Source organism: Callithrix jacchus, chromosome 1 (genome assembly GCF_049354715.1).
Source record: "Callithrix jacchus isolate 240 chromosome 1, calJac240_pri, whole genome shotgun sequence".
NCBI classification, from domain to species: Eukaryota; Metazoa; Chordata; class Mammalia; order Primates; family Cebidae; genus Callithrix; species Callithrix jacchus.
This window is the reverse complement of record NC_133502.1, coordinates 121,358,654-121,383,075: the sequence shown is the minus strand read 5'-3', so window position 1 is coordinate 121,383,075 and position 24,422 is coordinate 121,358,654. Positions and strand designations below refer to the sequence as shown.

At 39.5% G+C, this 24,422-nt stretch overlaps 1 protein-coding gene and 1 non-coding gene across 19 annotated transcripts in view; one reads left to right on the top strand and one right to left on the bottom strand.

Annotated features, from left to right (window-relative positions):
• The window catches only part of FREM1 (FRAS1 related extracellular matrix 1), a 163,586-nt gene that overhangs the window by 44,039 nt on the left and 95,125 nt on the right, over nt 1–24,422 (top strand). For 17 of the 18 annotated variants that reach the window (XR_013534284.1, XR_013534281.1, XR_013534286.1 and 14 more), the window contains exons 5-10: nt 297–493; nt 6,507–6,830; nt 9,629–9,737; nt 12,529–12,660; nt 16,364–16,708; nt 17,432–17,574. Coding sequence is in view for 8 of the 18 variants with exons in the window: in XM_035305987.3 (XP_035161878.2) it covers nt 297–493; nt 6,507–6,830; nt 9,629–9,737; nt 12,529–12,660; nt 16,364–16,708; nt 17,432–17,574 (1,250 nt within the window). In the remaining 10 variants the exon portion in view is untranslated. The remainder of the gene's footprint in view (nt 1–296; nt 494–6,506; nt 6,831–9,628; nt 9,738–12,528; nt 12,661–16,363; nt 16,709–17,431; nt 17,575–24,422) is intronic. The other variant, XM_035305996.3, reaches the window with a different exon arrangement.
• Nucleotides 7,573–7,679, bottom strand: LOC118148036 (U6 spliceosomal RNA). The gene has a single exon (XR_004734780.1). It is a non-coding gene; the product is annotated as a U6 spliceosomal RNA (small nuclear RNA).

Here is a 24,422-nt window from a genome sequence, read left to right as displayed (position 1 = left end):
CACTGGTCTATTTGTCAGAGATGTTCAAGCCTCAGAAAACACATTTCATTATATTTTCTCTCAGTTTAACTTTAGGTGGGTGAGGGCGTGGTGAGACACCTGATCAACTGTTTTGTAGTAAAGAAAATTACAAGCTTTCAGAATCATGACAAGCCACCCAGTGAATGATTGGAGGGTATATGAGTGTTCTTGAGGCAGTGAGAGGGAATAAGTATTCATGGGAGGGAGCACTGGTTTTTAAATTTCACATTTGTTATGTTTGAGTGACTATCTTAATCCAATGCTGTACCTTCTAGAACTGGGAGCAAAACTGAAGTGTCCAGGTGGAAGCTGTACCCCAGGATTAAAGAAAATAGAAAGCCTCAAAGTGAGCTGTGAGGAGTTCCTGCTGATGGGGCTTCGTTATCAGCATCTGGATCCCCCTTCACCCAACATTGATTATATCTCCATCCAACTGGACCTCACAGATAGCAGGAGTAAAGTTGTGTACAAGGTAGAGTTTGGTTTTATGTGTGGGTTCCCCCAGGATTCACAGTAAGAGAATGGGGGTGCTCATGCCAGCTCTCATGCCAGGGAGAGTTCCTGTGTTTTGGGGGTGAAACTACCAGTGACTCATTGGAACTGCAGGCTTATTGGTTCTGCTAGTAAGTGCTTAAAACAGTAGTTTGTATATAAAATTTCCCTTCTCTGGTTCTCTTCTAGGTCCACTATCACTACAGTGATTTGGGAAGAAGTGGGGCTAGTTATATGCTAACCTTCTTCCTCCTTTACCTCCACTACTCTTCAGCTGCCATTTGACCTTTCACAATACCTTCTCTTTGATGCTTCCTTTTGCCCCTCTTGAAGTCAGGGGGCCCACTCTGCAAGGTCACAGGAAACTATTGGGGAGGAGAATCTCAGTCTCATGTTTATGTTTGTCACAGATCTGTCACCCTTCCAGGCTTTGGGATGAAGGGCTGGCTCATCAAGGAGACAGGCTCCCAAAGACCTACTGCATCTTCCAATGGCTTTTAATTCTCTTGTCTTTCTTTCTTTTGCTCTCTTTATACTGAAATAATTGGATTCCATTTATTGGAAATATTTAACATGCTGTGCTGCTGATTCATGCACTCTATAATTTGTTTATTTGGGAAACTGGGGAAACTGTGTACCTGCTGAAACAGCTCAGATTTTGTGCTGATGAAAGATGATCCAAGATGAGTTTGGAAACACTTCTATCTTTCACAGTCTGGCTTCTCACAGGGATTTCTCCTGAGGGGCCTGGTCAACTATTGAACATTATTACTCCAAGGAATTGATATGACAAGGAATCATAAAGAAATGATAAAACAAAATCATAGAATTGAGATCTGGAAAAAAAAAAACTGTGAGGCAAACTAGTCAAATTGATTAGGTAAATCATTTGGGTAGCTTTTCAAGGATACATTTCTGAGTCCAGCTAATAGTTAAGAGCATGGACACTGGGCACAGATTGCCTGGGTTCAAACATCTATTTAACTGGCTGTGTGACTTTTGGTCTCATTTTCTTCAACTTAAAGTGGGGTTAATGGTACCTACTTCTTTTTTTTTTTTTTTTTTTTTTTTTTTGAGACGGAGTTTCGCTCTTGTTACCCAGGCTGGAGTGCAATGGCGCGATCTCGGCTCACCGCAACCTCCGCCTCCTGGGTTCAAGCAATTCTCCTGCCTCAGCCTCCTGAGTAGCTGGGACTACAGGCACGCGCCACCATGCCCAGCTAATTTTTTGCATTTTTAGTAGAGACGGGGTTTCACCAAATTGACCAGGATGGTCTCGATCTCTTGACCTCGTGATCCACCCGCCTCGGCCTCCCAAAGTGCTGGGATTACAGGCTTGAGCCACCGCGCCCGGCCGGTACCTACTTCTTAGAGTAACTGAGAGGATTTAAATGAGAAAATACTTATTACGTGAATGACATAAAACTTGCCACATAGTAGCACTATGCATATTGCTGGTTTTAAAAGTCACCCAGTAAAAAGCTCATCAGCCAGGTTTGCACAATCAGACTGGGTTTAGCTGAAGCTTCCTGTTTTATAGTGGTGGCCCTGAGGAGTGACATACTTTGTTCAGACAGACCTACATACTAGGTCTACAGACAACTATCAGATGTTTTCTGTTTGGTTTAACAGAAAAACTCCTTTCACTTTTAATGATTTCTTATGTCTGTTGAAAAAATTGGAGCTATTTTTCTTTTTGACCAAATTTTCTCATTTTTTTTCTTGCTATATTGAATAGGGCTTTGTTTATATTTAAAAATCAATTTTATTGGGAGTTTATCCCTTAACCTTCTTTCTTTATTATTAACCTATTCCCTAGCTTATTTGGCATATCATAAAACAGATTCATTTATGAATATAAAAGTAACAGGCTCACTGCAGAGAATATTAAAAAAACACAGAAAGCAAGATAAGAAAATAAAAGTCACTGTATTTCTATCATTTTTACATACACACACACATGCACACGTGCATGCCAGAGTTGGTTTTATTTTATGAAATCAAATTTATACTCTATGTGAAGTTTTGTATCTTGTTCTTTTATTATTTTTATGGTTATACAGTCAATTCTCATCACAATTTCTTCTAGATTTTTAAAAGTCTCCTTCCTTACATTTGCCTTTTTAATCTACCTGAAATAAAATTTTATTACATGATGAAATACAAGGAACAGCTTTTTCCAAATAGCTCAAATTTTCAACACCATTCATTGGACAATTAACTTGTTTCCCATTGATTTTAGATGATCTTCTATTGTATAGAAAGATATAATATATACAATTTCAAGGCTAACTCTTTTGCTTTTTAGATTTACCTACTTATTCTTTGTCAGTCTCATATTATCCTAAACATAATAGGCTTGTAATTATCTTACAGGCAAGTTCTTGCTTATCACTTCTCTTCAAAATTTTCATAGCCATTGTCACCTAGACTTAGTTCCAAATAAATGTAATTAAACTATTTATGTTACTTTCAAAAAAAAGCAGCCCCTAAGGATTTTTGTTAGTATCCAGTTAAACTATAAATTATTTGGGGAAAATTAGAATAATGAAACATTTATCATATAGGGTCTTTTCATACAGAAATGAAGTATCTCACTTCATTTGGATAAAGATTCTTTTATATGCTTCTGTAAAGTTTAGAGTTTCCTTCATGTAAATTGAGCATACTTATTAAGTCTAGTCCTAGGCCCTTTGTTTTTGTGAACCTATTGCGAATAGAATATTTTTCTCCCATTATATCTTCTCATTGGTTATTTATGATAAACAGAAAAGCTATTTTTGGAATAATTTTCTTGTATCTGGCTTCTTTCCTAAATTCTGTTATTTTAAGAAATTCTCAATTCTTTGGGCTTTAAAGACCATAATTATATCTTTCACAAATGATGATAATTTTGTTCTTTCTTTTTCTGTAATTATTCTTCTTATTTTTGCTCTATTCCCCACTGGGTTAGGCAGAACAATATTAAATATAATGTTATTTAAAATAATCTTTGTCTCATTTAAAAAATATATATATTTTATTGTGTTTTAGGTTTTGTGAAGAACATACAAGATTGTTGCATAGCATCTCATATTTTTTACTAATGTCAATTGTCCACATTGAATTCATCTTTGAAATTATGTGTTCTCTCTGCTTTTTCCATTATGTGATAAATTTGTATTACCTTTTTCCTTTTAATCTTTCCATGTAATTTTAAGTGACTTTCTTGTAAGGTACATATAATTTGGACATTTTTATGGAATTTCAGAATATTTGTCTTGAATAAGGAAATGCAAACTTTGTCTTCATGGTAGTAATAGACACTTTTTTCTATCATGTTTTATGCTTTCTTGCTAACTAAAAAAATTTGTCTTGCAAAATAGATTTTTTTTTCTTTATCTTTCCTTATTTGACAATTTCTTATCACATTTTATGTTTCATTTGGACTTAATTCTAAACAAAAATATTATTAAGCCTACATTTGTAATATATACAGTCAAAAAATGAAGTGAACTCTCTTGTCTCCTTCCTATGTATGATGAGAATTGATCCAATTGATCCTTTCTCCTGGCAATTGCTTTGTTTCTATAATTTGCAATTTCAGTTCTATCACATGATTTTTATACCTTATTATAAGCGGTAGGCTCTTTCAACATTTGTATCCACTTTATTAACATGTTTAAAGTAACTTACTTATTTAGACTTGACTCTAGACTCAATTAGTCTTAGCATTCAGCACCAGTCCTTTTAAATCACAATTGACCCACTCTTTAGTTTTCTAATTATGCATCTTCAAAGCATTTTTTCCCCAGTGGCATGTTAAGAGTAGATACTCTAAACCCTGGGACATCTCAGTATATTGTCCACCTGGCTTCATCAACCATGCAGTGGGAAGGGGAGGGGTTGATGGTCTTCTCCTCTGTTCCTTTCTTGCAATTCTCTTTTCTCTGAGCGTTGCTGGTTAGCTTCTGAACTTTCAGGCTGGTGGCAGGGTTGGTTTTGGAGAGTGGGAGAGGGGGATCTTACTTAATCAGGCACTGATGAGATATGATTTTATGACCTCTGAGCCTGGTAGATGTCTCAAGCTGCATCTTTGTCTTAGGGACAAATTCATGGTTTCTCTGGAAAGCCCCATTGATCTATCACTCATAGCTCTCTTAAGATGATGTATTTCTAGTCTGAGTTGTCACTTGCAATTTCTCCTTTAGCTCCTAGGATTTGATTCCATCTCCAGCATTTTGTTATTGGATTTTTGGCCTCTCAAGAGAGGTTTCTGAAGTTCAGAGTCCAGGAAAACCCCAGACCAGCCCTCTGCCCACTTGGCCTATATCTAGGAGCATTTATATGTCCCTTGCTGACACAAACAATAACAGACTGATTCCGGCAAAGCTATCATTATTTTTCTGCTTCCAGCCACTTAGCTTCCTCAGATATGAGCCCTGCATCAGCTCTCTGTGTGTGCTTCAACTGCAAGAAACACACATTAAGGGACGGGGGATAGGGCATTGCCCTGCTCTTCCTGCTCCATGCCAGCATGTGATGTCGAAGGTTGGGGAAGTAACTGAGTACAACACAGCAAAGCGCTCCTCTCCCCTGATCAATATTTCTCTTACCTGTCTCAATCTTTTTATATTCTTATACGGGCAAGAAAGTTCTGGAACTAGTTCCAGACAACTTGCTTTGTAAATTCTGCATATTTTACTACCTGTCTTACATCAACTTGGAAATCTAATCTCTTTTATTGGAACTTTAGCATTCTGTTATACACAGATTACAACTCCTAGCCCAATGGTCAGTGTTAAGCAGTATTGGACTAATGTGAATTTGATAACTGAGCCTGGTCCTCTCAGCAGTGACATAGGTCAACTCCCATAAAAGCAGGCATCTACTGCTGTGAGGATTCTTTTTTTCTTCTTTTTAGTGACAAAGTGTCACTCTTGCCCAGGTTAGAGTGCTGTGGCATGATCACAGTTCACCATAATATCAAATACCTGGGCTCAAGTGATCTTCCTGCCTCAGCCACCTGAGTAATTGACTATAGGTGTGCACCACAATGGCTAGCTAATTTTTTTTATTTTTACTTTTTTGTAGAGACAGGGTCTCCTTCTGTTGCGCAGGCTGGTCTCAAACTCCTGGCATCAAGCAGTCCTTACACCTCGGCCTCCCAGAGTGCTGGGATTGCAGGCATGAGCTATCACACCTCGCCCTATGAGGATTCTCTCTGCCCATAGCACTTGTTGAGATCTTAGACCTTGTGACACAATTTCATGGTTTCTTTGAAGAGTCTCTTGCTCATAGTGCTCTCATTTTGGGAGGATGCATTCCTACTCTCAGTGGTCAGTTGCAATCCCCAATACCCAGCCCTTGCTTGGAGATTCGGGGTCTTAACTAACTAGACAACCAAGCAACTGTTCTTCATTTGCACGAGAACCAAATTTTAAAGACATATTTCCTTCATCCTTCTCCTGCCCCCTTTAAAACTACATGACAGGAGGTGAGCAAGGTGGCTGGAGATGGTTGTTGGTGGGTGCCAGACTGCTAAGTGCCTACTTTGGCTATTTCATTTATTCTCACTTAATACTTGGGAGTCTAGTATCAGTATTTTCATTTACAGCTGGAAAGTAAATGAGACTTAAGAGTTAAGTAACTTGTCTAAATCCACACAAATTAAAAGTGTTGGAGATAGAATGATAAGCACAGTTCCTTCTGATGCTAAAGTAGATGCTCCCTTCTTCACCTGGCTGCATGTAAGAGTCACCAGGGATCTCGAGAAATACTGGTTTTCTGGTTCCCTTTTTGAAACAATTAAACAAGGACCTCTGCAGATGGATCCTAGTTACCAGCATGTGTTTAAAGCTCCCGAGGTGATTCCAATATGCAGCCAGGTTTCAGGTCACCTAGAGGTCACATCCTCTAGGCTGTGGCTGTATTGAATATTATGCTATTGGCCCTGCAAGATATTGCTTCATTCATATTATTTCCTCCTTTGCATTTTCTTTCTCCTTCAAAAGTCAGAGAGTGCATGGCTGCCTGTCTATATCAGAGCTGGAATTCCGAATCAGATTCCAAAGGCTGCGTTCATGGCCATGTTTATTCTGGAAGTGGATCAGTTCATCCTGACCTCCTTGACTACATCAGTTCTGGACTGTGAAGAAGATGAGACCCCTAAACCTTTGCTGGTGTTCAACATTACTAAAGCCCCACTTTGGGGCTATGTGACTCACCTGTTGGATCACACCAGACCAATCTCCTCATTCACCTGGAAGGATCTCAGTGACATACAGATCGCCTATCAGCCACCAAACAGTAGTCATTCTGAGAGAAGACATGATGAGGTGAGGAGAGACAAAGGTTCCAGCCTAGTCAGAAGTCACAGGGTTAGTTAAGAAGCCCCTACCTTGAACCCTCAGGTTCCTTTGTACATTCATTGCTTCAGAAAAGAATCAATCACTGTAAATCAGGATGCAAACTAACTGCCCAGAGGAGCCAGGCAGGTGGGGTCAATGAGCAAACCCCACTGAGGGGGCACTGAGGCAAACTGAAGCAAGAGCCAGCCTCTCAGGAAGCAGCTGCCACTCAGCTTGTGCCCACCACTGCCCTGTAAGGATACAAGTGTGCCCACTGTTGCTGTAGCACTCATGTGCCAAGAGAAGTTGGAGAATGATACATTTTTTGGTAAAATGCTTGCATTCTTGAATATAGAAAACAAATAAAAATTGTAGTGAAATGTATTGTGCCAGCTACCAAATATTTCTGAGGGCTACCTTTGGCCCAGAGCTCATGAGTTTGAGAACTGTGGCAGCCTTCCACAGCCTTCCTGCATCACAGAGACCACTGAAGTTAGAGATGGCTTATGTTTACAACTCTTTTATCTAAAAAAAAAATGTTTTGGTGTGTTTCTTCTTTTTAAGTTCTGGGGTACATTAGCAGGATGTACAGGTGTGTTACATAGGTAAACATGCTGCACCCATGAAACCATCACCCAGGTAGTAAGCCCAGCATGTATTAACTATTTTTTCTAATGTTCTCCCTCCCTCCACCCCTCACCCCGACAGGCTCCAGTGTGTGTTGTTCCCCCAAAATATGGAATGTTTCATGAATTTGTGTGTCATCCTTGTGTAGGGGCTATGCTAATCTTCTCTGTATTGTTCCAATTTTATTATATGTGCTGCCGAGGCAAGCACACAGTTTTGTTTTTTTTTTTTTTTTTTTTTATATGGAGTCTTGCTCTGTCACCCAGACTAGAGTGCAGTGGCATGATCTTGGCTCACTGCAACCACCATCTCCTGGGTTCAGGCAATTCTCCTCTCTCAGCCTCCCCAGCAGCTGGGACGGCAGGCGCATGCCACCATGCCCAGCTAGTATTTTGTATTTTCAGTAGAGATGGGTTTCACCATATTGGCTGGGCTGGTGTTGAACTTCTGACCTCATGATCCACCCACCTCAGCCTCCCAAAGTGTTGGGATTACAGGTGTCAGCCATGGCACCCAGCCCACAATTCTTTTATTAATCAATTCTTTTACTCTTTTTTGTGAGAATTTTTTATGGGAATCCTTAATTTTAATTAATAACACAGACTCAGGATAGGAGATCCCATAGTCTCATTTGATAACTAATTTCACGATGAAACACTGTCCATCAGGAAGGTGCTACTTCTATCTAAATCCCTTTTGCTTCAGGTTCAACCTCTTTCCTCTGGTTTTGTACTCAGTGGGAGTGGAGGACAGCTGGTTAAAGTCTTCCACATAACAATGCTTCACATACTTAAAGACCTACCAGCAACTTGATTCAAACAGGATGGAAATTTTAAACCAGCAGACTGGTACAGACTTGAGTTCAAGTTTATTAAGGAAAATGAGTGTCCCTGGGGTTATGAAGTTGTCCTCATTGTAATGTAGGCATTTTCAGCATGTAGCCTCGAGGGGAGACGAAAGACTTCAGGCTATAAATGCTATGCTTTGCCTTCTGCTTTTATTTCCCCCTCTTCATCATAGTCCCTGGCCTCCCATGCCTTCCCTGTTAGGAAGTAATTTCTCATTGCGCATCCAGTCTTCCTTGGAGCTCTCAAATAGAGCACCACTTTTCTGGCCGCTTCCTGGCATTGTATAATGTGCTCTTAAAGCAGAACCTGTGCAAATGTGTTATTTTTTTTTCGTTAGAAGGTAACTCAAGTTTTTCAGTAGAGATCACACACTTTTCAAGTTGTGTGGACTGGAAGCCCGGGGCCAGGGGCCCAACTGAATACATATTTACATTATGCCTCCTGCCCATGGAGTTTCCTTTTCAGTCTGTTGCTTTGGCAGACTTGAATCAGTTTCTTTTGTTATTCAGTATTTGCTGATATATTGCTGTCTGAATATTTCTCTTATCCTCTCCCACCAACCACATGTTCTTCAAAAGTAGGGAGTATGCCTTGCATTTCTGTGTTATACCTCATTCTTCTCTGTCAACCTCTGGTGCAATATATACACAGTGCGTAACAAAGATCAAAACTCATCACGTAGCCCCTACTTATTAGTTGTGAATTTCATGAAAGCGAATAAAGTTGAAATATTTAACGTATGTCTAATGGCATAGTTGTCTCTAGATCAGAGTTTCTTGATGGTAGCAGTACGACAATTACCATTTTGTATCAGATAATTATTTGTTTGGGAGGCTGTCCTGTGTACAGTGGGATGTTAGTATCCCTGGCCTCTACCCACTAGATGACAATAGCATTCTCCCACACACCCACTTCTGAAACCAAAAATGCTTCAGACATTCCCAAAAGTCCTCAAAGGGGACATCACCCTTAGTTGAAAATCACTTCTCTAGATCTCCTACCTTTGAGAGAGATTTAAGTGACTGAATGTGGGAATGAGTTAGTCTCCCGAGCCAGTGCAGAGACACTTCTCCAATATATTACCAATTTTAGATTAATACTTTTACATAGAAGAAAATTTAAAAATACTGCTAAAGTAAGGAACAAGATCTAGAACCTGAAAACTTCAAATCAGGTTGTCAAAAATGAGATGTGGGAACAGCAGACACCTGAATCTCTGTTTGCCTCTGTGTGTGGGTATACTCCAGAATTAATACCACTTTACCCTGTAACGTTTCAGTGTGTGGCTCACTTGCGTCTGTTTGTTTACAGGTAGAATTGGAGGTATATGACTTCTTCTTTGAAAGGAGTGCACCTATGACAGTCCACATTTCCATCAGAACAGCAGATACAAATGCCCCCCGTGTATCCTGGAATACAGGTAAAACTCGATATAAGGCATCAAGCAACATAGCCCTGAAGGGAATACAAGAAAGTAGATGGGTCAGGAAAGAAAGGTAGTTTTATTCCTATTTCTTACATGAGGGAACTGAAGCCCAGATAGATTAAGGGCATCAGATAGTAGCTTTTGTTTTTTTTTTATTCCTACTGGCAGTGTGAGAAATTTAAATCCAGGATTTCTGTGTCCTGAGTCCAAGTTCTTTCCCCTGCTGGAGATATGACAGAAGGACACCTTTCAACTGAATGAAGCAAAAAAGTGACTATTTGTGCTATTGAGCTGTAGTGGGACTGAAATCTCCAACTCAAATTGTTCCAAGGGATTGGAGAAAGGTTTAGCTTTTGTAATCCATAGTCTGTGTTTATGTTGGGCTGCATGGAAACTGAAATACATAAATAAGAGCTTTAACTGCTTTAAAATATTCCTTTCTATGCCTCTCAAGTCTGAGTGGACTTATGTGATCAGACGTAAATGTGGAATGTAAATGGAGACTTTTTCCATTCTCACTGATCCCATCTATACCATTTGAAACATACTTAGAAGAAATGGTGATAGATTGTATTAAGGCGAAAATATCTGTGTCTGATTTAAATCCTCAGGTGGCAGCTTAAACAAGCTGCTTGGTGCATGTGCACACATGGCTATCTGTTTGTATGTATGCGAGTTTCAGTAGAGATAGAGAACATCAGGTGAGCAGCCCTGATTTATAATTCTGGCTCTGTATCCTACTCTACATCTGTCAGGAGGGTAATGAGAGAAGAGATGGAATTGGTAAGCTGAAGTTTAGGAATAATCACATGTTGCATGGACTCCTGTTTGAGCGTAGAGACAGAATAGTCTGTATGTGTATGTGTCATCGGTGACATCCGGGTTTGTTCAATGTCATTTTGGCTGCTTTGAACATCAAAGCATTCTTACAAAAGAATCCTTTTTAAAATAAATGTTTGCTTATTATGAACTTGATCTGCATCATCATTGAAATTTGAAGAATACTTTACATTAAAGTTATTATTTCCAATGTTAATATAACCAATGTTAATATTTTGTTGTATACATTTATAGGCTTCTCAATTGTTCCTCTGCTGTGCTCTGTGACACCTTGTCCGGTGCACTCCTGGCTTCCAAACCCTTACGGCCAGTCACAGAGATTCTTATGCACCTTCCTTCCTTTCTTTCCTTCCTTCCTTTCCTTCCTTCCTTCCCTTCCCTTCCCTTCCCTTCCCTTCCCTTCCCTTCCCTTTCCTTCCTTCCTTCCTTCCTTCCTTCCTTCCTTCCTTCCTTCCTTCCTTCCTCCCTCCCTCCCTCCCTCCCTCCCTCCCTCCTTCCCTCCTTCTCTCATTCCTTCCTTCTTTCTTCCCTCCCTCCTTCCTTCTTCCCTCCCTCCCTCCTTCCCTGCTTCCCTCCTTCTTTCCTTCCTTCCCTCCCTCCCTCCCTCCCTCCCTCCCTCCCTCCCTCCCTCCCTCCCTTCCTTCCTTCCTTCCTTCCTTCCTTCCTTCCTTCCTTTCTTCCTTCCTTCCTTCCTTCCTTCCCTCCCTTTTCTCTCTCCCCCTCCTTTATATATGTATTAGCCCAGTTCCTCTAGAAAACAGACCCTGCAGCAGATCAGATGTACTAACCCTATGCTGACGTCAATAGTAAGGGAAAACGTAGCATGGCTGAGCTGGTCACAGCTTTATAAAATAAAGCAGATTTCTCTGTAGTGCTGATATCTCCAGGGAGGAGATGGAACCTCTGTGTCTGGGAAGAGTTAAAAGTGGGATGGGGAAAAGGTCAGCAATCTATTAATGGTCAGTTATTTCCCATTTCCTGTCTTTAATGGATTAAGGTTTACTTCACTGGATGTTAACCCCAGCCACATGCCCAGATTGTGCTACCTGACCCCTCTTAGCAGCCGCTGCACACACTCCGTGGGTCCCCTGGGGCAGTGGAGGTAGCCAGCTGCATCAGAAGATGACGCAGTGGAGGCAGGCGGGATTTACAACGTTGGAGACAGGGAACCCTTTTGGGGCAGCTGCAGCTACAGAACAGGCAGTTGGTTGCGGCCGGGGTGGGGGTGAAGCTGGCAGATATGAGGGAAGCATAAGATAGGTCCAGCAGCACACTGCCTTGCGATTCGACCAGCTTGCTCTGTCCCTTTCAGGACTCTCTGCAATCTGTTGTAATATTGGAGTTAATAGTACTGAAAATAAAAATAGTACTAAAAATAAAAGCAAATTCCAGTTTCTTGAAAACCTTTTAAAGATCTAGTATTCAGATGGTTTAATGAGTGGAAATGCATTCATCTTTTCTTAAGCAGGCACATTGGCATGCCATAGAACTTGCCAATGTCCTTTTCTTTTTTTCTTTTAAGTTCTGGGATATATGTGCTGAACGTGCAGGTTTGTTACATAGGTATACACGTGCCATGGTGGTTTGCTGCATCTATCAACCCATCATCTAGGTTTTAAGCCCCGCATGCATTAGGTATTTTTCTTAATGCTCTCCCTTTCTTTTCCCCCCACCTTCCTGACAGGCCCTGGTGTGTGATGTTCCCCTCCCTGTGTCCATGTGTTCTCATTGTTCAGCTTCCACTTATGAGTGAGAACATGCAGAATCTGGTTTTCTGTCCCTGTGTTATTTTGCTGAGAATGATGGTTTCCAGCTTCATCCATGTCCCTGCAAAGGACATGAACTCATTCTTTTTTATGGCTGCATAGTATTCCACAGTGTATATGTGCCACATTTTCTTTATCCAGTCTGTCATGCCAAAACCCTTTTCTCCTTTCTCTCATAGGTCTGAATCTCCTGGAGGGGCAGTCTCGAGCCATCACTTGGGAACAGTTTCAGGTTGTTGACAATAATGACCTTGGTGCTGTCCGGCTAGTCACCGTTGGTGGCCTGCAGCATGGATGGCTAACATTAAGAGGTGAATGATCCAACTTGATAACCTAGCAAAGAATCTAAAATTATTTTCTTCAAAAGTATACATATTTAACAAATATATGTAGCATCTCTTGGGCCCCATTTCTCAATGAAATTGTCAAATGCAGAACATCTGGAGATCTTAAAACCATTGACTTTTGTGTTCAAATGCTCAGATCAATGTCTAACCATTTATAAACAGTACCTTGTGCGCAGCTCGTTATTTAAACCTCAGTTTTGCTTTCTGGATGCCATGCAAGGCTCCTTCTAAGTTTACTCTTTAACCAGTTATATTTTTCCCAGTTGGAGGACAGTGTTTTTAATTTTTCTGCTTCAAAAAAGTTATATTGAAAAATTAGGCTGGGTGTGGTGGCTCACGCCTGTAATCCCAGCACTTTGGGAGGCCGAGGCAGATGGATCACGTGAGGTCTAGAGTTCAAGACCAGCCTGACCAATATGGTGAAACCCCATCTCCTAAAAATACAAAAATTAGCTGGGCGTGGTGGCAGGAGACTGTAGTCCCAGCTACTGAGGAGGCTGAGACTGGAGAATTGCTTGAAACTGGGCAGTGGAGGTTGCAATGAGCCAAGATCAAGCCACTGCACTCCAGCCTGGGCAACAGATCAAGACTCTGTCTCAAAAAAAAAAGAAAAATCAATTCTTAATGAATATTTTAGTAATAATGGTTTTATGTTATTAGAAGTAGTTGTTATAGTTTAAAAGAACTGAATTTATAATTATTCACAGGATGATAATTAACAAGGTAGTAATTCTAATAAAAGTAATATTTATACTTTATGATAAAGTAAGCCATTCCTTATAATGAACTCAGAGGATTTAATTCAATTATCTTCTTAGTTTGCTAACTGTAAAGCAGAAAGAAAGCTCTCATTATCATTTGTGATTAGGGAATTCTGGAATCAAAAGCAAAATGATAAATGTATGATAAATCCTCCCGCTTAATCCCAGGATAGTGGGAGGCCAGTTTAAATCTGAGTGTATCAGTCAGGGTGGGTGTGCAGTTGTATGTAAGAGAAATCCAAGTGCAGTGGCTTGAAAATTAATTATTTTCTTCATGTCTTTGAAGCTGGAAGACACAGAAGGAACAATGAAAGAGGTCATGCCATGAAAGAAGTTTGCTCTATTTAAAAAGTTTTCCCAGGAGCACAATACAACAATTTCCACTTAGATTTTCTTATCAAACTATGTCACATACTACTCCTCAGTTCAAGGGATTTGGGAAGACTGAGGTTTTTTTTTTTTGAGACAGAGTCTTACTCTGTCACCAGACACAAGGTTGGAGTATAATGGTGCAGTCTTGGCTCACTGCAACCTCCGCCTCCCAGGTTCAAGAAATTCTCCTGCCTCAGCCTCCCGAGTAGCTGGGACTACAGGTGTGCGCCACCATGCCCAGCTAATTTTTATATTTTAGTAGAGATGGGGTTTCACCGTGTTGGCCAGGATGGTCTGGATCTCTTGACCTTGCGATCCTTATCTGCCCACCTTGACCTCCCAAAGTGCTGGGATTACAGGCATGAGCCACCGTGCCCTGCAAGACTGAGTATTTTTAAATGACCGTATTGCTATGCAAATACAACTAGGATTCTGTTACTTAGAAGCATAACTTGGCTCTTGGGCAAGAAAGTGTTATATTGTTTATTCCTCTAAGGTCTTTAACACAACTGCATGGTATGAAGAGAGTAATGGGTGCACCTGCCATTAAGAATTGTAAGTCTCTGGCCACGTGTGGTGGCTCATGCCTGTCATCCCAGTACTTTGGAAGGCCAAGACTGGTGGATCACTTGAGGTCAGGAGTTCAAGAACAGCCTGGCCAACATGATGAAACCCTGTCTGTACTAAAAATACAAAAATAGCCAGGCATGGTGGTGCATTCCTATAGTCCCAGCTACTTGGGAGGCTGAGGCAGAAGAATCATTTGAACCTGGAAGGTGGAGATTGCAGTGAGCCAAGATTGTGCCTGCACTGCACTCCAGCCTGGGTGATAGAGGGAGACGCCATCTCAAAAAAAATAAAATAAAAAGAATTGTAAGTCTCTGAAGAAAACAAAGCATGTTTATTAATACTATAGAAATGAAATGGGGAGTGGGAGCCCATAATGCAATGATGTTCCAGGTTCAGAGGAGATAGAAAATAGTATGGTATGACCATTTATTAAGCATTTACTTTGTGACAGATACTGTGCAAAGCATTCTGTATACTTTATCTCATTTATCTCATATCAACTTTATGATGTTAGATACTATTATTCCCATTTTACAAATGGCTGAGACTTAGAACAACTGACTTATCTAAGGTTACACACCCAGAAGATGGCAGAACTGGGATTTGAACTTAGTCTGTTAGATATCAGAGCTCTAGCTCTTGGTCTTTGAGCCAATAATTTTCAGATGGGCTTGATAACACTGATTGTTGCCTCCTTCTCACCCACCTCTGAATGTCTAGTTCAGCAGGTCCAGGATAAGGCCTGAGAATTTGCATCTATAACAACTTTGCAGAAGGTACCAAGGCTGCTGGTTTGAGACCACTCCTCTAAGAACTGCTGCCATGTAGAATGGTAGCAATTAGCTGAAGAATAACCAACATTTATTGTAGGCTTACTATTGCTTAAATTTTCTCATTCTTGCCATGGATTATGAGGTATTTATATTAGTAAGGGTTCTCCAGAGGAATTAAACCAACAGAATGTCTGTCTGTCTATCTCTCTACCTACCTACCTACCTACCTAACTAGCTACCTATCTGTGAGGTGATTTATTATGGGAATTGGCTTACGTAATCTATCTGTCTATCTATCTATCTATCTATCTATCTATCTATCTATCTATCATCTATCTATCTATCTATCTATCACCTACCTACCTACCTACCTACCTACCTACCTACCTACCTATTTATGAGGTGATTTATTATGGGAATTGGCTTATGTAATTGTGGAAGCTGAGAGGTTTCATGTTAGGCTGTTGGAGAACCAGGAAAGCCCATGAAGTCATGGGAATTAGTCTGAAGGCCTAAGAACCAGGGAAGCTGATGATGCAACTCCCAGTCCAAAGCCAAAGGCTTGAGAAGCTGGGCAAGGGGAATGGAGAGAGTGAGTGGGATGGAGGGAGGTGGAAGGTGGAGGGACACATGGGGTGTTAGAGGGTGGCTGGTTTATGTTCCAGAGTTCAAAGGCTCAAGAGCCAGGAGCTCCAGTGTCAGAGGGCAGAGAGAGCATTCTCCTTTCCTCTGCCTTTTTGTTCTGTTCAGTTCCTCAATGGATTGGTTGATGCTTGCTCACAAGGGTGAGCGTGATCTTTTCTCAGTCTACTGATTCGAATGCTAATCACTTCAAAAAACAGCGTCTTCACAGAACCACTCAGCAATAATGTTTTACCAGTTGTCTGGGCATTCCTTAGCCCAGTCAAGGTGATAGAAAAAGTTCATCACAGTAGTGTTATCCATGTTTTACAGATGAGTTTCATAAATTAGATATCTTGCTCGAATCTGTACAACTAATACATGTTGCAGCCAATATTCAAAACTAGATGTATTGTCCCAGAACTCACTAACAATCTGTAGTTTTTCCAGGTGAGGGAAATACAGGCTGCACATTTTCCATAGCAGCCTCTGCTGTAATGATGCTTTTCCCACAGCTGCTGCTCCTGCACCTTCTCGCTCAATCTGCTCCATCTCTGCTCTCTCCCTCAGGGGGGAAAGGATTTCTCTTCACTGTGGCTGACCTCCAGGCTGGAGTTGTTCGCTATCATCATGATGACAGTGACTCCACCAAAGACTTCGTGGTCTTCCGGATATTTGATGGCCATCACAGCATCCATCACAAATTCCCCATCAACATCCTGCCTAAAGATGATAGTCCCCCATTCCTCATAACCAATGTTGTGATTGAACTGGAGGAGGGGCAGACCATCCTGATCCAGGGATCCATGCTGCGAGCTTCGGATGTGGATGCCAGTGATGACTACATCTTCTTCAATATCACGAAACCTCCGCAGGCTGGGGAGATCATGAAGAAGCCAGGGCCAGGACTGATAGGTAAGTTCTGGGCAGTTAAGATCATTTGAATGGCATTCACTCTTCCATGGAGAACCTTCTACGCACCCTTCTGGGTTTGCTGAATTGTCTCAGAGTTTGCATTAAGGTGAACACCAAATTTCTGAAGTAAGATAGTATTTTTATTCTTATTTTATAATGAGGAAGTCTGAGATTTAGGAAAGCTAATTTGATCTATCCAAGCTTGTACGTCTACAGATTTCCAGAGCTGAGCCTCAAAGTAACAAACACTATGAAAACTTAGGTCAGCCAAGCAAGGTGATAGAACAAATTAGTCTAAAAGGAGATGTTTGGACTAGTCTAGATTATTGATAATTTCATGAACAACATTTATTTACATTTTGTTAGAATGACTTCATAACTACTTCTTAAATTAGGTACATCTGGAGTTTGACAAAATAGGAATCAAGTAAGTAGTTAGTGTTACTTTGAATATTTGAAATAAGAGTAAGTTTCTTGAAAATATTTTTCTAATGCCAGTTTTTCCATATATCAAGACAGATGTAGTGACTTTAATTTTCCTGCTTTATTATTTATTATTTGTCTGCTTTATTATTTACCTTTGATGAAAACATTTAATGCAGATTCCTTGGGTACATAGAACATACTAGACAGATAAGACTTTTGAAGATAAGTTCAATATAATTTTACCTTGATATTTGATAGACTCGTACAAAAGTATGTGGTATTTTATGAACCCAATAGGCTATCCTGTGCCTGGCTTCCTTCAGAGGGATTTGTTTAATGGAATCATTTATTATCGTCACTTTGGTAGAGAAATCTTTGAAGATTCTTTTGAATTTGTCCTGTGGGACAGCCATGAACCTCCAAATCTTTCAGTGCCACAGGTAAGAGGCCACTTCTGAACACTTTTTGAAAGTCTTGTGCACAGGTATCAATTCTGGGAGATGTGGTTAGAACCCACATGAAAACAGGTTTCAAGGTTTAAAGTTTGGAAAGGAATGAATCAAATAAAATTGAGCAGACTTCTTTGGAATAGGACTACTAAGATATTTACTTTTTGAAAGAGTTTTACATATATCTATGTATTCAGTATTTCAAGGTCACTTAACTATGGGACCCTTTTATATGGAGCACCTCAGAAAATTTTCTTGTCTCCTGACACTCAAGAAAACATTTATTTTGTATGTGGTGATTGAATTGTAGGTTCCAGAGTTAGGCTGCCTGAGTTTCCCTCTTCATCTTGACACTGACTAACTGGTCAACCCATGCCCCAGTTTCCTCATCTGTAAAACAGGTAATAGTAGAACCTTCCTTTAGAGTTATTGAGAATGTTTTGGTACATAGGAAACAATAAATACATTAGCTACAATTTATTGTTGTCTTTAAAGAGCTAAGAGTTTCTTACTACCGCTAAAGGATATAATTTAAATGTATAGAATGTAGAAATATGTTTAAGCAAACGTTGCCATATAGAAATTACAGAAAGTGGAGTCCGTATAGTGTCTGGACAACTGTAATAGACTCCTTGGAAGGAGAGGATGGTTGATAGCAGAGATTTTAAAAAAGAACAACTGAAATTAAATGATCACCTGATATGGTTTGGCTGTGTCCCCATCCAAATCTCATCTTGAATTGTAACTCCCACAATTCCCATGTGTCATGGAAGTAACCCAATGGGAGGTAATTGAATCATGGGAGTGGGTCTTTCTCGTGCTTGTGATAGTGAATAAGTCTCTTGAGATCTCTCTTGTGATAGTGAATAAGTCTCATGAGATCTGATGGTTTTAAAAACATTTCCTGTACAAGCTCTCTCTCTTTGCCTGCTGACATCCATGTGAGATGTGGCTTGATCCCTTTTGCTTTCCACCATGATTGTGAGACCTCCCCAGCCATGTGGTACTGTACATCCATTAAATCTCTTTCTTTTGTAAATTGCCCAGTCTCAGGTATGTCTTACTATGTGAGAACAGGCTAATACACCTACTATGTACAGCACTTTTTGCTAGGCATTTTGTACCTATTATCTTGTAGACAGCATGCATATGGATCCAAGCAAATCTTCAATCTGTTCTAGAATGACTGCTTAAAAGCAAGTGCCTTATATGCTACATAATGCCCTCCCATAATGTCACAGACACTGACATTAGTTAATGCTTAGATGACTGAGCTATTCATCTGTGTGCTAAGAAAAGTATAATAGAAGGAGATGATCAGGAAGAATGATTCCAGGGAGCTCAGAAATGGAAGGCGGTAGGTGATCCCTATTAAGAAGAAATTGAGAATGAATGAGAAAACTCAGTCATCTACTCTTTGACTAACAAGTCAACTCCTTTTCAACTAACATCTCCCTCTTTTTATCAATATATTATATGCCATTTCTGGATTACATTTTTGTTTGAAACCTTAATTGATTTGATAGTTCAAAATGGTAACAATTAATAGGATTTACCTCTAAATCTTCTGTGTATCTATCTAATCCGAGTTATGATTCTGACTAGAATACCATATCACTTTTTAGCAGCCTATAGGCCTTTTAAAAAATGGAAATTACAGGACTTCTTTTTTCTTATTTTATCGTTATATATTGTATGAATCATGTTCTTCATATACACAAATATAGATGAAAACTTTAGCACAGCATAATTGTTTCTGAATCTGGGCAAATTGGTCAAACTAAACCCTGTAGATCTAGTTATAAGTTTATTCCCTATGATGGATGGGTTTCTAAAGATGCTTATCATGGTTTTCTCTGCTTTCATCTTCTTAATTTATGTTAGAAAGAGAAAGAGAGAGGGAATGAGGGAGATCTACACATTTGCTCTCTCTTCATCACCATGTATCTTTGGCCTCTAAATATCTATCCAGCTCAGACTTGTGTACCTGCCTCTCTGCCTGACATCTTTACATGTATGTCTCATCAGCATTTTAAATTTATTATGACCAAAATACATTTAGCATGTGTTCCTAAAAACTTGTACAAAATGACTGTAGCTGGAATTGCTGAAGTCATCCCTGATACCTTTCTCTAATATCTGCACAACCAATCAGTCAGTAGGTTTGCTAAATCTGCTTGATGAGTTTTTTGGATCTATCTCTACCTCTCCACCTCACTGCCATCACGTCAGCTTCAACTTTCATTTTCTTCTGGTCTAGATCATCCTCAGAACCCCTCCTATGGCCTTTTACAAATAGAGGTGATTAACCAAATCCTTATAGCTGTGATAAATTAAAACTCATTGATAGAGTAGCAGTAGTCTAGTGAAATTAATCTAGCATCTGTTTTTTTCCCATTCTCTCTCTTCTAGTTGGTGGTAGCTTTGGCTTAGTTCCTCTCCAGACTATGCACTTGCTCTCAGCTCTAACATCACCTGTTCCAAGAATCCTCTGATGACCCCATTCCACAAACCATCAGGCTGGATCAGCTTGGCCTTTTATATGTTCTGGTGTCTGTTTACACATATCTTTGTTCTCGAACTTTCTATAAAGTGAAACCACTGTTTCTTTTACTGGATCAACTCTTATCTCCTTGATAGCAGGGACCCTGAATTATTCATCTCGATGTGTTTCTAGACGTAGGTATCTGATTCAGTGTAGACACTCATGAAGTGCTTATTGATCACAAAATGAACTGGTTCTTTCAACTTTTACTGAAACTAGGAGGAAATAAGAAGACCCAAACATTTGGTAGGGGCTAGGGAGGGAATGAGATGGGGAGGTAGTAAGTGTAAAGTTTTATTCTTCAGAGTTTCAGAAAAATAAGTGTGTGAATGCCAATAAAACAAGTATTGTGTGTGTGTGTGTGTGTGTGTGTTGACAAGCATTTTTATATTTAAAACTCTGATATTATCAGTGAAACTCTAATTTTTAAGGAACGCAAATGATTACCTGGTCTGTTTGATGTTTACATCCTCAATTTGGGCAAGTATCTAGTTATATCCTGCAAATAAAAGTAGATTTAAAATATTTAACAAAATTCGTAACTTTCAGCTTCTCAACTAGAAGTTCAGATAAGATGATTACCTGATGGTTGCTTTTGTGATCAGAAGATTCCATGGTTTATTTTGATGTTGTGATGGAAGCACAGATCAGCAATGCCAATTTTGACTACAACAATGGTATTCAGAATACCCAATTTGAAAATGATGATAATTCTTTTTGAAATTGACACACAAGCCAAAAAACCAAAATATGGTTAAGCTTTTTTCTATGACATGAAAAAGACTAGAACTTCAGCTCACCAACCTACAAGCTGTGCTCCCTGGGGCAAATGAATTAATCCCATTTGGGGCTCAGGTTTTTATTTCTGAGCATTGGGAATAATAACCATGGCTATTATTAGCAAAGTACTATCTGGATCACACAAGATACCTAGTAGCACAGTGAGTACCCAGTACTTAGTAGGTGATCAATAAATTAATTCCCTGTCTCTATCTTTCATGATTGTTGCAAAAGTTTACACCATGTTTACTATCCATTATGAAGCATTTCAATAATTAAAAATTAAATCCAGTTATCAAAATAAATACAATGGCAGTCATTTTTCTATTTTCCTGGAGTCTGTGTCATGACTCCCCCTCCACCCCAATTATAGTGTTTTGCTAATCTACAAAGTTCAGAAATTCTCTGTGGGACCTCCCAGCCATAGTGTAGATCAGTGAGGCTCCATTTAATTGGAAAACTGGATTTAATAAGGAAACAATAGTTATTGTGCCTTCAAAGAGACCATTTTCCATGCCAATTTATTCTTCAATGTGTTCTTTGTGTATGTAAAAAGAATGTACAGCATGCTTTCTTATACCCTTGTAGTAATTCTTGGTGGGCACATTTGTGTGTGTATGTGTGTGGTTTTAAGGAGCAGAGAGTTTAATAGGCAAGAAGGGGCAAGAAGGAAGGGAGAAGATGGAATGAAGAAGCTAGCCTTGTACAGAGTTGGGGGAGGCTCCAAAGTCGAAAGAGGAGGTCCCCAAGTGTGGTGGACCAGCCAGGTATATATGCAGAGGCTGGAGGAGGCTGTGTCTGATTTGCCTAGAGCTCAGGGACTTGGTTTGACCAGGCATGTCATTTACACAGGGGTGGGGATGGGGTGGGAGGTGGGGGTGGGGAAGGGGAGTGGGGGGTAGCTGGCCCTCCCACTCTAACCTTTTAATATGCAAATGTGGGGTGCTGTGATATTCTACCGTGGGGATATGTGGGGACGACCACGTTGCCAGAACATGTGGGGCAAGGGCAAGAAGGTGCACAAATTGCCATGTTGGGTGGACCCAGTTTCTAATGGGCTGCATTTGTATATCAAAGGTTGCTGGCCTGGCTCTAAGACCTGGGGCTTTACCAGAAACTTTTCCAGAGATGCTTTAAAAGATGAAAACTTCCCAAGGACTCCTTTTCCTCTCTATTGATTTATGGGTCCTCGGAAGAATGGCGTGTCCATGTGTGGTTCAGTTTGTAGCACCATTTGGAGTTTGATTGCTTCTGGGCGAGAAGAAACAATTTGAGTTATAGTACTGAGTATACAGTGTTCAAATGTCAATACAAGGCATATTACCAAGAGAGGGCTTAATAAAGGGGTTAACCAGTTCCATAAAGGAGACTGGAATTTATTAAAGAGGGATTATAGCCACCCAGGGCTGAAGCTGGCATTTTCCCTGAGCCTGTTAACAATTTTGATTTCATTTTTAAGTACTTGTAGATTTTCCTTTACTTTACTAGGTGTTAATCCAAAAGCAGCATGTTTCATTTAAAGGTGCATCACTAAATCCAATAAAAAGTCCTAGCAGACTCAGTGATGGTAAAACTTTTATGCTTTCTTTTTGTCAGTAACGATTATCCCAGTTATAAGGATAATTAAGAGAAATACCACGGCAATGGAAACTCTCTGTCCAGTATTTCAGTTAGAAGGTGCTACTGTGTATAACCCTATTGCAAATAGTAGAGTAAGGACAGCAATTCCCACAAGTGTGGTGTGGTAGATAATTTCCATGTAAAATTTTACTTGCCAGGTTATAGAATTCCCTTTTAGAGATCTATGAAGTTCCTTGGTTTTATTTTCCCAAACAAAAGAAATTCCAGGTTATGGGCACCTTCCTCACTTTGATTACCTGGCAGAATTTGCAAGATAATTGCCCAGAACTAGCATATTGATTCACATTTTTACATTACTCATCCTTTTTTTTCCCCAAGCTGCAGAAGATCACCACTTGATTCACAGGAATAAGCAAGCTTAGTCTAAAATGTAGGCAAAAACTTAAAAACAATTAATGAGACTAAGATTTAATGATGTATGATAAGCTTTGGAGCAAAATTTTTCTTTTCAGTCCTCATTTTTGGTAAAAACTAATTATGAATAAACTTTATTCATATAGTTGGCCTGATTATTTGCATAAAATGGATCAAGAATGGTTTATTTTTACATAGGCCTTTTGGAGTGGCTTTGATGAAACTCTATTTCACAAGGAATTTCAGATAAGATTTAAAGCCGAGCCCAGCCATGGGTTTGTATCCTCTCATACCTGTGAGTTGTGTGATCCTCTCCTCTTGAGGTCCTAGGATAAACTCGGAACTTCCAGACCTGTTAGAAAGTGACATTCTTTACTGGCTACAGGTTAGGAACTCCCTGCGGCTACCGTGTAGACAAGGTATGGGGCCAGTTCTCCCCAGCAGGCTTTTATTGGCTCTGCTTGTCAAGCTTATTTACTTAAAGGGAAACAAACCCTTTCAGTCAAAGCCTTGATAAAATAATCAGTTTTCTAATTGTGTCCTGTTAACAAAGAAAAATTGATTCTTATTGCACTGGTGCAAACAACTACATTGCCATTAGAGTCTCCAAACTCTACAGGAACCAGGCAGAGAAAAATGAAGATGCTCCAAATTTTGTTTACAGGAATATACCTTACCGAGTTATTAAAGGCTGTAAATAGTTAAAGTTTACTTGACTCTGAAAAAAAAAAAAAAAAACAAGGATTAGCAGTATTCCAAACAAAAGTCAAAAAGTTTGCTTTAACTTTCGGAGTGCAATCCGCTTAAATTTTGGTTTGCTTGTTATTTGTGAACATGTCAGCTTTTTAGGAGTCCCATACATTCTTTCTCTATTCCAATGTTACAATATTAAAAGCTACTAAAAAACTGTTAAAGTCCTTAATATAGCTTGATTATAAACTGTCTTTTGAGAAGGAACAAAGCAAGACAAGTGTCTGCAAATGTCAACATTTCTAGGACAGTTACATTTAAAAACATGACTGGCAAAGAAGTTTATTTATGTTCCTGGTTTACAATAACTTTACCCCAATTATGATTGGTAGTATATACTTAGGCATTAGAATTTTAGAAATGCCATACAATTTTTGAAAACATATTAGTATTCACCGAAATATAACGTAAGAGTGGACATCATTTTGGCAATCTCATGTGACTAAACATGTCAGATAATCCTGTTTACCTCTTTTCTGAGTGTTTCAGGGGACCCTGAACCATTAAAAAAGCCAGGAATCAGGAAGGATAATTTCCAGATTGCCATAAATTATTTTGCCAAAATGATGACTCATAAGGCAAAAACTTTTTATTAGACTTTACGATGACATGAAAATTCTGTGTATAGCTAAATTTTACCCTTGCATTAGTTTATTTGTTTAAATGAAACCTTATAAATTATTCCATTTTATCTTAACCAATTTGACCATGAGGTGAAATCTTTGCAAACCTTTTATAACCCTTTTACTAAAAGGCAGATTAGTGTCTT